This window comes from Bos grunniens, chromosome 12 (assembly GCF_055505025.1).
Source record: "Bos grunniens cultivar Pamir isolate PY7600 chromosome 12, Bosgru_T2T1.0, whole genome shotgun sequence".
NCBI classification, from domain to species: domain Eukaryota; kingdom Metazoa; phylum Chordata; class Mammalia; order Artiodactyla; family Bovidae; genus Bos; species Bos grunniens.
The window spans coordinates 10,733,233-10,750,096 of NC_141176.1; the positions used below are offsets into that span (position 1 = coordinate 10,733,233).

Below are 16,864 nucleotides of genomic sequence, written 5' to 3' on the forward strand. Positions count from 1 at the left end.
GGACGTGTTCACGGAGATGACCGCGGAGCCAGGCCCTGCAGGACAGTCAGGGAGAAGGGAGGAGGGCCTCCGCCCACCGACGGACGAAACCACACAAAAGCAGGAGACCTGAAGGAGCGTGGCGCGCGTCACAAGCAGAGCGTCTTTAGGGAGGAAAGGGACCATCCACCGAGTGGAGGCGGAGGGGGCAAGACGGCGGTCAGAAGACGGAGGACTGGGATGGTTCTCTAATCACTGCTGCTCTGTTAATAATGATGCCCGTCCCAGAGAAGGCTAGTCTAAGTCCTCGTACGTCAGCAACGCTTCTCTGCCCTTACCCCAAGAAAGGGCAGCACAACCCATGGCGTCGAGTGGCCACTGTCCGGGATGATAAGCCAAGCAGGGCGCCTCCGAAGGACACAGTGGCCTCTGAGACCGAGGAACCCAGTCCGGGCACCGGGATAACTGGGAGAGGACTCTGCTGTCCACAGAGGAGCTGACACACACGAGCCCCTCAGAGCTGCGTGCAGCTTCGTTCACAGCCTTCTCTGTTAACTGCAGTGAGGGCCTCTCAAGAGAAGGGGGCTGCATCGGCACCCCGTCCTTGAGGGCTGACCAGCGCCCCGGGGAGTGGGCTGGGAGCCCCCAAGCCGCCCGCTCGCTCCTGGCTCATTTTCACCTCTCCCTAGAGTGCACAGCAGTGGCTTGAGCAGCAGCGCTCTGGATCATGACAGGCGGCATTTTGCAGACCTAGGTTAGCTTCTGGCTTGTGTTCTGGGTAAATAATGAGATGGCTTCTTCGCAGCCATCTGGGCTCCAAAGCACCACTCCCCGGAGACAACACGTGGGGAGGGGAGTGTTTGAGTTGTAGTAAGGGTGTCCCCAGAGATGAGTGACATGCCCAGCCTGGTCACCAGCCGTGTTTGACACCAGGCACCTTGCCCAGCACCCCTGGCAGTGCTAATGGAAAATTCACCAGGTACTCACAGGCTGCCTGGTGGTTCCTTGTTGTGCTAATGCAAAAATAACGTCCCAACAAAGCCCACGCAGGCTCCTGGGCGGTGGACACGATCCAGCTCCGCAGCCATTGCACCTGTGCTGCTTTGCAACTTCCCTTTCTCCCCCTTCCACATGCTAAACTGAGATAGGAAGGAAGCTGAAAGAACCCGCCTCTTCTACCTGCACTCCACTTCAAAGGAAACATGCAATCTCTTGAGGTGACTGCATTTATTCTGCCGCAGCTCGATACAAGCACCGCCCTACCAGCTCACCGCAGGTTCCAAATGACAAATTTTGAGGGCTATTGAACATGCTGTGAGTTTGCCGAGCGGATCCGTGGAAAGTTACTTAGCACAGCTGTCTCGGTAATTGTGACACATTAGAGGAGTGTGTGGTGCTTGGCAGCCCCGGGGCTGGAGCTCGCCGGGGCCGTGGGACAGTCTGGGCTCAGAGATTCAGCTCCACAGCCCATGAGACCAGCAGGGAGACCAGCCAGGCTTTGCAGCTTAATCCTATTTGGTTTAACACGTTTCTTTCCCATATCAGGAGGTCACGAATAGAGCAGGGATAGAACCCGTGTTGCGGTGATGCTTTTGAGCGGGTCTGGGTGCCTATCAAGTGAGCTGCCCCCCACCTACATCCAGGCGTCTGGAGAGCCGAATGCAAGCTGTATGCACCACCCATGTCCTTCTCAGCCTGGAAGCAACTAGACTGTTCCCCTCCACCACCTTCACGGCCCCCTCCCTCCACGCCCGCACCGAGGCCCTGGCTTCATGATCTGATTCATCAGTCAGGCTCCGAGGCAAAGAAGGCGTTAAATGTTCTAACACACACATTTTTTTCCTGCGTTCCTCATTCAGCTAAGCATGTGTGAATGCCCTTGTGCTCCCTAACTGACTCAGGGAAGGACCTGGCATGGAATAATGAAAGTGAAAGTGAAGTCATGTCCGACTGTTTGTGACCCCATGGACTGCAGCCCACCAGGCTCCTCCATCCATGGGATTTTCCAGGCATGAATACTAGAGTGGGCTGCCATTTCCTTCTCCAGAGGATCTTCCCAACCCAGGGATCGAACCCAGGTCTCCTGCATTGCAAACAGACCCTTCACTGTCTGAGCCACCAGGGAAGCCTCATGGAATGATAAGAAGAATCAAAAGTAGCCGTATAGCCCATGCTAATTAACTATGGACCAGGCAAACACCAAGTATATAACCTGTCACTGATTTTTTTCCTCATAACAACCCTGTGATAAAGCTATGATTATTATCCCCATTTTGCAGGTAAGCAAACTGAGGCCAGAAAAAAATTATTAAGTAGACATTAGTGACTGCAAAACAATGTGTGTTTTTATAACAATATTGACGACAATGCTGGTAGCGGCCAGAGTCCCTAAAGGCCCAGAACTCAACTTCTGGAGCAGAGGAAAGAACTCAAATTTCAGAATCAGACAAACTTGGAATCTTACTAGCTGTGAATTTTATACCATATCTTTAAATGTATCTGGGCTTCAAGATAATTGCATCTAAGATTGGTTTTTTTAAAGTATTGCATATAAAAAAATATATGGCGGTTTAGCAGGAGAAGGCAATGGCAACCCACTCTAGTACTCTTGCCTGGAAAATCTCATGGACAGAGAAGCCTGATGGGCTGCAGTCCATGGGGTCACTAGGAGTCGGACACGACTGAGTGACTTCACTTTCGCTTTTCACATTCATGCATTGGAGAAGGAAATGGCAACCCACTCCAGTGTTCTTGCCTGGAGAATCCCAGGGACAGGGGAGCCTGGTGGGGTGCCTTCTATGGGGTCGCACAGAGTCGGACACGACTGAAGCGATGCAGCAGCAGCAGCAGAGAACAGGCCCTCAGAAATCCACGTCTGTTCCTTTCTTTCTCTATTTCTCAGTCCCACATCTTATGAGCCAGTTCTCCCCTACCCACAGGTCATATGTTCCGAGACCCCAGTGGATGCCTGAAGCCACAGATAGCGCTGAACTCTAGCTATGCCATGTTTTTTCCTACAAATACATACCTGTGATAAAGTTTAATGTGTAAATTAGGCACATAAATTAAAAGAATATCTGAGTTACCAGCATCACTACTCTTGTATTAATACCTTGGGGGCATTATTAAATAAAATAAGGGTATCTTGAACACAAGCCCCAGGATAGCACAGACCTTCAGTCTGACAATCCAGATGGTCACTAAGTGACTACCAGGCAGGACAAAGCGGTGGTTCACGGGCAAGGTGGGATGAAGTAGGATGGCAGGAGGTGCCATCATGCTGCTTACGACAGCAACTTAAAACTTATAAACCGTTTCCTCCTGGAATTTCCCACTTAATACTTGTGGCCTGCAGTTGCTGGTGGGTAAATGAAAGCAGAGAAAGTGACAAACCCTGGGTAAAGAGGAATGACTGTACTCTCTGCTGAATTGCTTGCTGCAACCCAGATTCACTTCATGGTTTTACCTCATTACTAAGATGTAAAAACGAAAGTGGGGTGGGGAGTAGAATGCCTACCCTCATCTCTACTCAGAATGAGTCTACTCATCTCTATTCTATAGGCGTGAGTCACCAATGCCTAGAATGACTATCTGTGCATACAAAATGTTTACAGAGAAAAGCTTTAATTAATGAGGACCCAACTGTGGAATCAGTTAGCTAGTCTTTCTTCTCTCTTGACCTAAAGAATTATGAAATAGCAACAAAACAGACAGTCCTAACATAGAAGAGAACTAAAATAGAATTGTCCTAAAAGAGCCACCTTCTCAAGTAATGAGGTCCCTGTTGCTGGTTGTATTCAAGAAAAGGCTGGACAACCTACCGTAAGAGATGTTGTGAAGGAGATTAATTCATAGGCTAAGGGTTTGATGAAACCAGTGATTTTCAGACGTTTTAGCAGCAGAGCAAAGAAGAAATAAAAGTCAGGTTGCTCAGGGTGAAGAAAGGTGGAAGGCTCTGATCCCTCCATGAAGGTGCCGAGGAGTCCCTGTGAAGTCTTCAGTTCAGTTCAGTTCAGTCACTCAGTCGTGTCCGACTCTTTGCCACCCCATGAATCGCAGCACACCAGGCCTCCCTGTCCTTCACCAACTCCCAGAGTTCACTCAGACTCACGTCCATCGAGTCAGTGATGCCATCCAGCCATCTCATCCTCTGTCGTCCCCTTCTCCTCCTGCCCCCAATCCCTCCCAGCATCAGAGTCTTTTCCAATGAGTCAACTCTTCGCATGAGGTGGCCAAAGTACTGGCGTTTCAGCTTTAGCATCATTCCTTCCAAAGAACACCCAGGGCTGATCTCCTTTAGAATGGACTCAGGAATTAAGCCAATGAGAAAAGCCAGCATTTGCACAGTATCTTGCAGTTTACAAAGTTTTCCTGTGCATGCAGGTTATCTTGCATGTATGTTACAGGTGAAGTTCAGACTAATATACCCTGCACTCTATGAGAATATATATCCAATAGCCCAAATAAGGTGAATATAAAATGATTAAATTGTAAACAGAGTGATATTGATGGGGTCAAGGGAGAAAGATCCTGGGGGTCTGAGGGGGTGGGGGCAGAGGAGTAGAGAACTGCAGGTTCACCTAGGTATAATTAGAAGTTGTCCACTTCCTCCTTCAGTACACACTGTGATGGGTATTGACTCTGAGCTAGGCTCTAGTCTAGGCACTGAGACTGTGACAGTGATTAAGAATAAGACCCCTGCTCTCAAGAAGCTTACCTTTTTTCGAGAAAGAGGCAGACACGCAAACAATACTATGTACCAACAGTGACTGTGTGAATACTTTCAATTAGATAACTTAAAATAGGGTGGTGGTGGAAGGCTTCCTGGAGGAGGTGGAAGGCTTCCTGGAGGAGGTGGAAGGCTTCCTGGAGGAGGTGGAAAGCTTCCTGGAGGAGGTGGTGGTTGAATAAGGAAGGAGCGCCAACCACACCAAGCTCTTAGAGAAACATATGCCGACGGAGTCAACAGTGGTGTGTGGCACAGGAAGATCTGCTTACCAAGCCCCAGTGAGGATTCCCACCACATGGAGAACAGCAGAGTTTAGAGATGCCAACCATCAGCAGTAGGTGCCCACAGACCACAGCCCACCGCCTCTCCTACAGGTTCCAAGTCTCCAAGAAGAACTCAACTTGCAAGACACTGGTTGGAACAGCACTCGCAGAAAAGAGAAGCAACGCAATAAAGCTGCATCTGGGGGCTTCCCAGGTGGTCCAGTGGTTAAGACTCTGCACTTCCAATGCAGGGGGTGCAGGTTCAATCCCTGGCTGGGGAACTAAGAACTCACACGCCCCAGGGTATGACCAAAAAACCAGAAAATGTAATTTACTTTTTAAAAAACTCATCTGAAGTGGGTGCCAGTCTTGGCCAGTGGGTCCCAGGCAAAGACTCTGTCCACTTTCCACAGAGGGAGGGGCCAGATACACTGATGGAACTGGCCAGGAGCCTTCTGAAGCACAGGCTTAAGTGATACAAGAAATTTCATCCCAGACCCAGAACGAGGGGAAGACCCAGAAGAGAAAGAATAATCTGGAGCCAAGTGACAGCTTGGCACCCAGCTTCCAGGTAGGGGAAGATTCCATGCCCTGGGCACTGATTGAGCAAGGCCCGTGGAAGGTACAAAGCTGTAAGGTGAGAATAACCACAGATTCCAGCATGCAAGGGAGACTGAGCTCATTAAAATGAAGGGTAACATCCAGATTCGGGGCCTCAGTAACTAAGGAGATGATGGTTCCATTATTGAGATGGGAACAGTTAACAGGTTCAGTGGAGGGGGCATTAAGAATTCTATTTCGGAAATATATTAGATCAGATACCTATTAGGTACTCAGAAGCATAAAGAATGTAAGATTCTTTTTTTCTCTTCCAACCTACTTAGAGGCCATTTTCCAAAGGATGGCCTCCGAAAGCCATTATTTTTTTGGATGAGGGATAAAACAAAGATGTGTACACCACCAAGTGACTCTAAAATATACTCTGGTCCCGCAGCTGAACTTTCCCCAGAGTCACAGGCATGGACAGGGGATGCACTGGAGGCTCAGTAGAGAACTTGAGGTGGCTGAGTCCTCCTACAGCTGTTCGATTCTTCAGAGGTCCAGTTTCGGGGACCATGCCGATCCCAGGGCTGCTAAACCTCAGGCAGCCCCCTGCTTCAACTAAGAGGCAAAGCCGGCAGCAGGCTCAAACACCAGCCCTCGCTTTGTTCTTAGAGAAAAGCATCGTAAGCCCAGCGCATAAGACTCATCAGCCACATCCCTTCCCTTTGGTTCCCATGCCTAATCAAGCAGGGTGCCAGGCATCTGTTGTTTAGTTGCTAAGTCATGTCATACTCTTTGTGTGACCCTCCAGGGACCGCAGTCTACCAGGCTCCTCTGTCCATGGGATTGCCCAGGCAAAAATACTGGAGCGGGTTGCCATTTCTTTTTCCAGGGGATCTTCTCAACCCGGGAATCGAACCTGTGTCTCCTGTGTTGGCAGGCAGATTCTTTACCGCTGAGCCGCCAGGCAACCACGTGCCTAACCTTGAGATCATGCTGCAGAGATGCACACGTATTAGTTAATACGTAAACTCGGACTCGCCATTTGGAACATGGAAAACTGCCTGTGAAATAGTCAAGGGGTATGTTTTTCTGACTAAGAAAAAGTGTTCCTTGAGGCATTTGAAGTCAGATAAATATGTGGAGTGTTGCAGCATCCCCAGTTCCCCGCTCCCCATTCTCTTTATGCTTGTTTTCATGACGTGAGTCCGTATGAATGAGGAGACACGATACTGATAGAAGTGGACGGTGAAGGAAGCGTGGTGCTTCCAAAGGGCATGACCTGCAGAAGCTCTGAATGAAATACAAGGAAGGAGACGAACGCTGGGGAGCATGCATCTTTTTGAATATAGTTATTCAAATTCCCCCAGGAATGGAACTGCGGGACCGCATGGTAACTTTACTTTTAGTTTCTTAAGGAATCTCCACACTGTTCTCTATAATGGCTCTACCAATGCAGAGAAAACTGTAATTCAAAAAGACACATGCACCCCTATCTCCATAGCAGCACGAGTCACAAAAAAACCAAGACACGGAGGCAACCTAAATGTTCATCAGCAGAGGAGTGAATGAAGAAGATGTGGTACATGTATATTATACACCAGAGTATTACTCAGTCATAAAAAAGAATGAAGCAATGCCATTCACAGCAACATGGACCTAGAGATGATTATACTACATAAATAGGCCAGACAGAGGAAGACAAATATCATATGGAATTGCTTATATGTGGAATCCAAAAAAAAACAAAAAAAGATACAAATGAACTTATTGACACAACAGAATCTGACCCACAGACATAGAAAACAAATTTATTGTTACCAAAGGAGAAAGGGGAGGGAGGGATAAGTTAGGAGCTTGGGATTTACATATTTGCACTATTATATATAAAATAGATGACCACCAAGGACCTACTGTATAGCACAGGGAACTATACTCAATGCTTTGTAATAAAACTATAATGGAAAAGAATTTGAAAATGAATATACATAACTGAATCACTGCGCTATACACCTGAAACTAACACAGGATTGTAAATCAACTATACTTCAATTAAAAAAAAAATATGAAGGAGGAAAGTTCTGTACTTACCCCATTCTAAGAGCATGAATTGACCAGCCTGTTGAAAGACATAAACTCTAACTCATGGGATAGTTCCAGACACGCATCTTTGCGGCTCCCTGTGGTTGATTTGAAGTTATTTATCAAACCACATCAGTCCAACTGGTGACCAGACTACTACTTTCAGCAGCAATATTTCAGATTTCTTTTCCACTCTCTTAACAAGGCATAAGCTTCTTAAACTCCTAAGTGATCAGGTTTCTCATGACAGAGGATTATTAATTCTGATCCTTTTACAATTTGGAACTTCAATGAAATCTTCCCATGCGTCACCTCTTTAACCCAGCACAGATTTGACACCTCTCAGATTAATTTTGGTGATGAATCCGATTTCAAAGAACATTCATCCAAAGTTGAACCCATGCACCTGCTAACGCGTTTCACTACTTTTACTAATAGCTTTAGAGAGCTTTTTAATTTATATTTCACTGTATATTAAGATATCCTCCTTCAGTTTGCCTGCCTCTCCATGAGAACATTTTTCATATTTCAGATTAGGACACCAAACACCAGAACTAAATGGATGAGATAATTTTAAATATTATGCAGATACCCACGCAGGTCAGGTGTTTTAATATTTTCTCATCTCTAATTTATTTCTGTACTTGTTGAATGTGGCTTCTCATGCGTCCTTTTAAGTATCTTCTTAATTTTAATGACATTTTTGAAAGTTGTTTGAGCATGTTCTGGGTGTAGACATTTTTATGAAATGGGAAGAGGCCATGCGGGTAATGAAGTAAAAGCTATTCTGGCTTGGAGCTTTTAGCACAATCATAATGTGGCCATCAGTCTGTTCACTGATCTTGGGCAGATCACTTGACCTCTACGTCACATGGATCGAATAATGGTCATCTCATCACTATCCACCCAACTCTTCCAAGGCAAACCTCATCAGAGTCATCACGTAGTCTGTCCTCTTCCACGTCAATGAATGGAGCCAAGGGAAAGAGATGCTGGGAGGCTCTGGGGTGGGCAGGGGGCCGTTAAGGATGGGACACAGGAATATCAATACCCTACACAACTTCTGTCCAGGAGGAAAGGGTGTTTCCAGGAACTACTCTTTTGAGTCGCAGCACACACAGTCTTAAGTCCTCTCCCAGTTCTCCCGTCCCCATTGTTTTCCACCTTCAGCCCCATTACTTCACCCCAATGGTCCCCTTCCTGCTCAAGCCCAGATCACCCTGATGGCTGCCTCAGCTTCCCATTTGGTGTTCCTGCCACAGTTCTCTTCTCCTAAAACAATTCTCTTCCCCCAGATCTGATCACCACCCACCTGCAACAAACAAACCAACCCACCCTTAGTGATTTCCTTCCCCTACAGGAGTCAGTTCAGTTCAATAGTAGTTTCTTGAATACTTCCCAAATACTGGGCAATCCTCAGCAACAGCTCGAAAGACCTTCCAAACCTACCTGCTGGACTAAAGATGAGAACCAGATACACGGGCGCAAAGCAGACACCCAAGAATCCATCTTCATTAATTTATATGCATTCAGGGATTGTTTTTTAATTGACAAAAAGGGAATAAAATGGTGCATGAAAAGATGTTCCACATCACTAATTATTAGAGAAATGCAAATCAAAACTACAATGAGATACCACCTCACACCAGCCAGAATGGTTATCACCAAAAATCCACAAACAGTAAATGCTGGAAAGGGTGCGGAGAGAAGGGAACCCTCCTACACTGTTGGTGGGAATGCAAATTAGTAGAGTCACTATGGAGAATATGATGAAGGTTCCTTAAAAATAAAAAAAAACAGAGCTACCATATGACCCTGCAATCCCACTCATGGGCATATAGCTGGAGAAAAACATGATCCAAAATAAGGCATGCACACCACTGTTCACTGCGGCATTGTTTACAATAGCCAAGACATGGAAGTGACCTAAATGTCCATCGACCGAGGGATGGATAGAGAAATGTGGTACATATATACAATGGGATATTGCTCAGTCACTAAAAACGATGAAATAATGCCATATAATGCCATTTGCAGCAACATGATAGTGTCATACTGAGTGAAGTCAATCAGACAAAGAAGGAGAAACATATGACATCCTTTATATGTGGAATCTAAACAGAAATGATTCAGATGAACCTACTTACAAAACAGACTCACAGACTTAGATAATGAACTTATGGTCGCCAGTGAGGGGAAGGGACAGTTAGGGAGTCTGGGATGGACATGTACACACTGCTACATTTAAAAGGGGTAACCAACAAGGACCCTGCTGTATAGCACATGGAATTCTCGCCATGTTACCTGGCGTTCTGGATGGGGGAGGAGTTCGGGGGGAAAATGGATACATATGTATAGCTGAGTCCCTTTGCTGTTCACCTGAAACTACCGTAGCATTGTTTGTTAATGGGCTATACCCCCAAAAGAATATAAAATGTTAAAAAATTAATGACACCTGTGTAATAGTGTAAGAGATGAAGTCAGAGGAGAGAATGAGATGGCAAACGCCTTCTCTTTACACCTGGGGATGACTTGAAGCCCTAGTGAAGGAAGAGTTTAGGATAAAAGCTGATACGTGTTCAGGGAAGTCTACAAGATTCTGACTTGAGAACTACAGTCCTGTCTACAGGGCTAATAAGGTTCTAGAAACCTGAGCCTGGGTGTTCCTGATGGTGAAGCCCAAATGCTCAAACTCCATCCCAGCTGCTTTAAGATGCCTTCCATCTCCATCTGTCATGAATTCTATCACATTAAGAAATACCTATGAGATTTCTTTGGTGGTCGAAGGGTTAGGGCCCGGCACTTTTATTGCCACGGCTCAGGTTCAATCCTTGGTCAGGGAACTAAAATCCCTCAAGCCACATGGTGCAACCAAAAAAAAAAAAAAAAGTATCTATGGTCTCAAACATCAAGGGCCAGACCAGCTGTGAGCCACTTTTCTCCTCCCACAACTAAGTAAGCATGCAGAAAAAAGTACCTTAGTGCATTATGTCTGTAAATTAATATGAGGTCTGTGCCTCTGTAACATGAAGAACATATGAACCATTAATGTTTCCCATCTTCCCTTGAATGTGCACTTTGGAACTGCACCTGCATTTCCAAAATGGGTCATTAACAAGGGAAGAAGTGGAAAAAAACCCCATGTATCCATCAAATAGATAAACAAAGAAAATGCGGTGTACACGCAAGATGGACTATTACTCAGCTTTAAAAAGCAGCTCCAGTATTCTTGCCTGGAGAATCCCACAGACAGAGGAGCCTGGTGGGCTTCAGTCCATGGGGTAGCAAACAGCCGGATACAACCGAGTGACTAACGCACTTTAAAAAGGAAAGACATTCTGGCACACGCTAGAGTGTGGATGAACCTTGAGAACGTGAGGCTAAGTGAAACAAGCTAGTCACAAAAAGACACGCCGCTTGTATGAGGCAGCTAGAGTGGTTACATCCACAGGGCCAGAGAGTAGAGTGGTGGTTCCCAGGGGCTGGAGAGCTGCTGTTTAATGGAGACCAAGCTTCAGTTACGCAGGACGCGGAGAGTTCTGGAGGCGGATGGTGGTGACGGCCTCACAGCATTGTGAATGTACTGAATACTGCTGAGCCATACACTTAAAAATGGTTAAAGGAATAAATGTGTATTTTACCACAATTAAAAATGTTCAAAGAAAAGCAAACAAATATACCAGTTCCTCGAAATAGAGAGGGATAAAAGTCACCTCCAAAATTCCAGTTAGCATCCTCTATATATTTAACTGGCTTCCCGGATGTCTCCATGGTAAAGAATCTGCGTACCGATGCAGGAGATGCTGGTTCAGTCCCTGGATCAGGAAGATCCCCTGGAGGAGGAAATGGCAACCTACTCAGGATTCTCGCCTGGAAAATCCCATGGACAGAGGAGCCTGGTGGGCTACAGTCCTCGGGGTCATAAAGAATTGGACACGACTTAGTGACTAAACAACAACATGTTTAGCGGGAAACAGCTCTCACTTGACAGAGCGCTGAGAGCTTTAGTGAGGGGCAGGGGGTTTAGACCGAGGATAGGATTTTCAAAGAACGGATCTGGGCAGCTGCAACAGCAGCAGGAAGGCCTCAGGGAAGAAGGATGCGATTGTCCCAAGTTCTTTCGTTTGTTTGTTTTTAATTTAGAATTAATCCATTACCCTGGTACCTGCAATCCTAAAAAAAAAAGAAGAAAAAAAAAGTTATTTGTTTCAGGAACTAGGTTTTTTCCCCCTACTTTTCTCTTTTTCTTTGTAAATAACTTGCTAGACCTGAGCAAGGCACTTAAGCGCTCTGGATCCCCATTTCTTTATGTAAAATAGGAGAGAAGAGGATGCGATGGCATTTAATTTTCCTCCGAGCCACAAAATCCTGATTCTATGACAAATTACCCCATTTCTACTCCCTCCCACCACACAAAATATAATTTAACTTATCTTTCTTCCTTTCAATATTTCAAATTTTCCTCGAGCAAATTATCTCATTAAATGGAAAATATTTTTCTACATCTTGAGTATAGTTCCTTTTTTTTTTTTTTCTTTTTGGCCTAAGATGCTTTCTTTTCATTAATACAACCACATACTTTGTTTCAATTTCAGTGATAAAGGAAAACACCAAATTATCTCCTTGTTCACATTCCTCTTCCTCAGAAGTCACCCACTACTTCATTACCCTGGAGACTTCCTTCAAGAAAAAAGCAGGAGTGTGATAAGATGAAAAGTTTTTCTTTCTAAATTCTTTTGTAACTTGAAAGGAAATAAATGGTACTAAGAAAGCCCTTCAACTTATGGCAGTCTCTGTTTTAAATATCTGGCAACAGAATAAAACTTTTTAAGACAAAGAAAAATGTAGTTCACCCTATAATACTGCAATATGACCTGGTAGGAGAATTGTTTTAGCTTCTCATTTTCTTACTTTTTCTCTTTCAAAAAAACATGGCGGCCATAACCCAACTTGGTGTTGGGCTGCTCTGTCAGAACAGCCGTGTCTTGTTCATGTCTGATCCCTTTCCTGATTGATCAGGCAGCTGTCCTGACTGATTGGTACCCATGTCGTTAAATATTTCATTATTCCCCTGCCTGTAGTTCAACTATGGATTCCATGCTATGGAATACATGCTCAGTCACCTCAGTCGTGTTTGACTCTTTGTGACCCCATGCATTGCAGCCCCATGGGGCTCCTCTGTCCATAGGATTCTCCAAGCAAGAATACTGGAGTGGGTTGCCATGTCTTTCTCCAAGGGATCTTTCCGACCCAGGGATCAAGCCTGGATCTCTTATGTCTTCCTCATCGGCAGGCAGGTCTTTACCATTAGCGCCACCTGGGAAGCCATGGAAGTACTACGGTTGCTGACTAGTTTGTTTGGAACAAGTAACAGGATGATACATGATGAGTAAAGGAAATGAAGTCTTCTTCTTCTAAAAAGAGGGAGGCAGGAGGGGGTTAGTGCTGGCGTACTTTGCTATTTTACGCTGGTCACATCCAAATACCAAGAATTCAATTTTGAAATTAACATGCTTTGTAAGCTAGAATGCATATGACTCTCCTCCTTAGACAAATAAACTGTATTAAACAATACATTGTTCTCATTCTGTTAATACTAGAGTTGATTATATTTGAACGGGCACCACCTAGTCGTCAAAAAAAAAAAAAAAAAACTGAACTGTAAAGTGTTAAGGATGGCATAAACCTCCCGTCTGTCACTGAGTTAAGTGTTTGTTCCTGATATTTAAATACAGTTTTTTTTCCTAGGGCATCAGTGAACTCTGTGGAGTCTGGAAAGAAGCAATTTATTACCTGAAAATCCAGATTTATCCACTTTTCATGGATGAATACTTCACATTTAGAAAACAGTGTAGGTTTTCATCAAAAGATTTGACCAATGTTACCCTCATTTTGTTAGAAGATTTCTCACAATTATATAACTCATTTATACATAAATAATATATATATAACTTATGTTATATATTATATAGAACATATATCACATATAATATAATATAATATATATATAACATAATATAATATACCATGTTCTCAAAAAGCATCCTCATGAGAGACTCAGACGTCTTGGACTACGATAGAGTAGCTTGTATCAGACTGACCTGCCTTCTAAGAACAAATATAAAATGAGTAAAATGCAAAAACATCTCTTCATAGGCATCAAAAGCATCTGCGAACAGCCAAAACAAGAACTTGGACAAAAGAAAAGTATGAGAAAGTAAGCCACACTCCTCCCAAAATATCTGCTAGTTCCTACACTTCCCATGACAAGAAGCCAAGCATAAAGTATTTAAATAAGGCCCCATGTCAATAAGGTTTGTGTGTGCTAAGTCGTTTCAAACCCATGGACTGCAGCCCGCCAGGCTCCTCTGTCCAGCTTCTCCAGGCAACAACACTAGGGGGCGCTGTCACATCCTGCTCCAGGCGATCTTCCCAACCCAGGCACTGAACCTGCGTGTCTTACATCTACTGCATTGGCAGGCGGGCTCTTTACCACTGAGGCCACCTGGGGCCCTCAGGTGCGACCCCTGAGTATAGCTCCTCTCAATCTGAGGACCTACAAATACAAATCATTAACCCCACATGCTCAACACACCAGAGCACGATAACTGTGGTCACACCAGAGTACTGCATCTGACAGACACTGCCACTCAAAAGGGGGGTCAGAAGGTCAGCTTGGGGCACATAAAAGAACAAGAGTCACGGAGCAGCCACTAATCCTATGCGATTCTGAAATGCACTCGGGCATATGTTGCCAGCTCCCTGATTAGAGCTGTTTGGTTCACCCTCTGGGATGTTGTCTCCTCCCTCTTGGTTATTATTGCAAACTTTCTTTTTCCACAAGAAATGATCCATGTTTGCAGGTATGTAGCAGTCTCAGCCTGCTTCCTGCTTATAGAAGATTAGGGACCCAGAGGGTCTTTTCAATTTGAACTACTTCCACCCATTGTGGTCCGAGTTTATGACATTTTGTCAGCACAATTCTCTTAAAGGTTTGGGCTTCCTGTGAACAGGAGTGGGATTCACTCCACTAGACAAAACTCCACTCAGAAATCTTTTTTTGTTCCAGGCCCCAGTCTGCCTGTGTTGAAAGTCAGGAAGCTGAAGAATAACACCCTTGAGATTCTGAGAAAATTTTTGTCTAATTCTAATGGAGTGCACCCCTACATCATTCTGAAATCTTAACAATGTGCCTTGTAGCTGCACCCTTGAGATAATCTTTATCCTGAGATCAGGTCTGATATCGAGAGCCTTTTCCATATGTCGAGGCTGGAAATAAGACCCAGTTTTATTTTTACACTTAGTAAGCCCTGGATCCTTTATATTTTCTCTAATTTCTGCTAGAAAGTGAAAAAGTTCCTCTGTAGCTTCTTTCCTGCTCTTATATAATATTTTATCATACATGGCTAAAAATAGCCAACTAGCACTATTGACATTCTTTCTGGAACTCTCCTTATGCAGGTACACTATTTCATCGGGTACATATCCTATTTTCCATGGCACACCAGGCATCAGTCACTCTGTATTTTCTGCCAGTACGTAACACATGTTGCCTTTCCTCCAGCCTCGGGTAATTATAGTCTCTTCCCCGTCCTTCCAGTTGCTTTAACAGTTCCTTTGAGACTCTTCCAGGACCCTCCTTCCTCCTCGTCCCAAAGGTGATGCCACATGCATTAAGGTTTTATTTCAATCATACCTACTTCTAGATATCATTTTCAGTTCCATTTGTCTCTTACCATGTAACTACCGTCCCATAACTTGATGTCTTAATTTATTCTCAGATCTCATAGCTCTTTTTGTCGATTGACCAACATCAGCTACACAGCTCTTGCTTAGGGTCTCTTGCACAACAGCCATTAAACAGCGCAGGGCTGCAGTCATCTGAGAGCTCTCCTGGGTCAGACCTCCTAAAAGCCCAGTCACTCTTCCATCAGGCATCTCACTCGTCTTTCTTTCTCTTCCTCTCCGTCTCCAGCTCCTGCACCCCTTTTCTCTCTCCCAGAACTGATCCTCTAGTGCCTCTCCATGTGGCTTGATTCTCTTAAAGCATGATGGTCCCAGAGTAATTTCACATCTTAACAGTCAGGTTCTCAAAGTGTGTATCCAAAGAGTGAGTGTCCCAAGAGGCCAGACAAGCAGCAAGACTTAGGCCTGAGCCTCGGAAATCACAGCGTCAAAGCAGATGAGCCCTATGGGTCGAAAGTGAGTTACAAGGATCAGTTTGGTTTTTGTTTTCCAAAGGGAAGGATAAAAATACTAGGAGGCTGATTCATTATAGGGACATCTTTGGAGACTAATCTAGTAAAACCATGAAAAACAAAGAGAAACCTTTAAAAATCAGTCAAATAAAATATGACACATCACCTTCAAGAGCAACAAGAGGACGGATGCTGGCTTTTCAAAAATAAATGATAGCATCTAGGAGATAATGGAATAACATTTTTAATTTAAATCCAGTTACTTGCTCAAAGAAAATAACTGCCAACTTGGAATTATACATCGAACAGAAACAACCTACAAAAATGAAAAATGTGAAAAGATATATTTTACCGTAGCATCAAAGAACATCAAATTTCTAGAACTAAATCTGAAATATGTGCAAGACTTCAACACTGAATAAGAGATATTTTTAAAAGACTTGCAGATTCAGTACAATCAAAATGAAATTCAAGCCCGTTTTTACATAATTCACCGGTTCCTCTTGTGGAAATGAAAAGAGTTAAAAGTAAAAGAAGTAATTTAGAAGAACAAAACTGGGATCTTATTCTACTTATATTAACCCTGTTAGAGAGTCAAGGTGGTAAGGATATAAGAATAGACAGACTGACCTATAGAATATAACAGAGATGTCAGAAAGAGACCCACATACACATGGTCCCCTGATTAATAACAATAGCAGAGGCAACTCAGTGCAAAGAGGCAACTCAGTACAAAAAGATTTATCTTTTCAATAAACGGTTCTGGGCCACTGGATATCCATGTGGAAGGAAAAAAATATGACCTGGTTTCTCTTTACTGCTTATAGTGAAATGTGAGAAGAGAGAGATACAGGGAAAAAAAAAAAAATTGTTAAGCAAAAACGGCAAAACGGAACCAGAAACTAAAGATATGGTAGATCCTCAGTCTATCCACACTGCTGAAAATGCTGGTGTCTCCACACCAGCCACAGGACAATTACACCCTAAAGAGACTGTCCGGCAGCCAGCTCAGAAGAGGCCAGGAACAGAGACGGGATTATACCAGGAGAAACACTGCCGGCTTGGGCTAA

At 44.4% G+C, this 16,864-nt stretch overlaps 1 protein-coding gene across 1 annotated transcript; it reads left to right on the forward strand.

Moving 5' to 3' along the window:
- The first annotated feature begins 2,234 nt into the window (after nt 1-2,234).
- On the forward strand, nt 2,235-12,376 carry LOC147361351 (uncharacterized). The gene is made up of 4 exons (XM_086330769.1): nt 2,235-2,258; nt 5,083-5,185; nt 6,885-6,907; nt 12,125-12,376. Exons 1-4 carry the CDS (start codon nt 2,235-2,237, stop codon nt 12,299-12,301), a joined length of 327 nt encoding a protein of 108 aa, XP_086186895.1. The 3' UTR covers nt 12,302-12,376.
- The last annotated feature ends 4,488 nt before the right edge of the window (nt 12,377-16,864 follow it).

Excerpts from the sequence above, each read along its gene's own strand:
- LOC147361351 (XM_086330769.1), top strand. The coding sequence starts at position 2,235 with ATGATTATTATCCCCATTTTGCAG. Across the intron at positions 2,259-5,082 it reads TTATTATCCCCATTTTGCAG|GTTCCAAGTCTCCAAGAAGA; the intron begins GTAAGCAAACTG and ends CCTCTCCTACAG. Across the intron at positions 6,908-12,124 it reads TGGAACTGCGGGACCGCATG|TTTTTTCTTTTTGGCCTAAG; the intron begins GTAACTTTACTT and ends TTCCTTTTTTTT.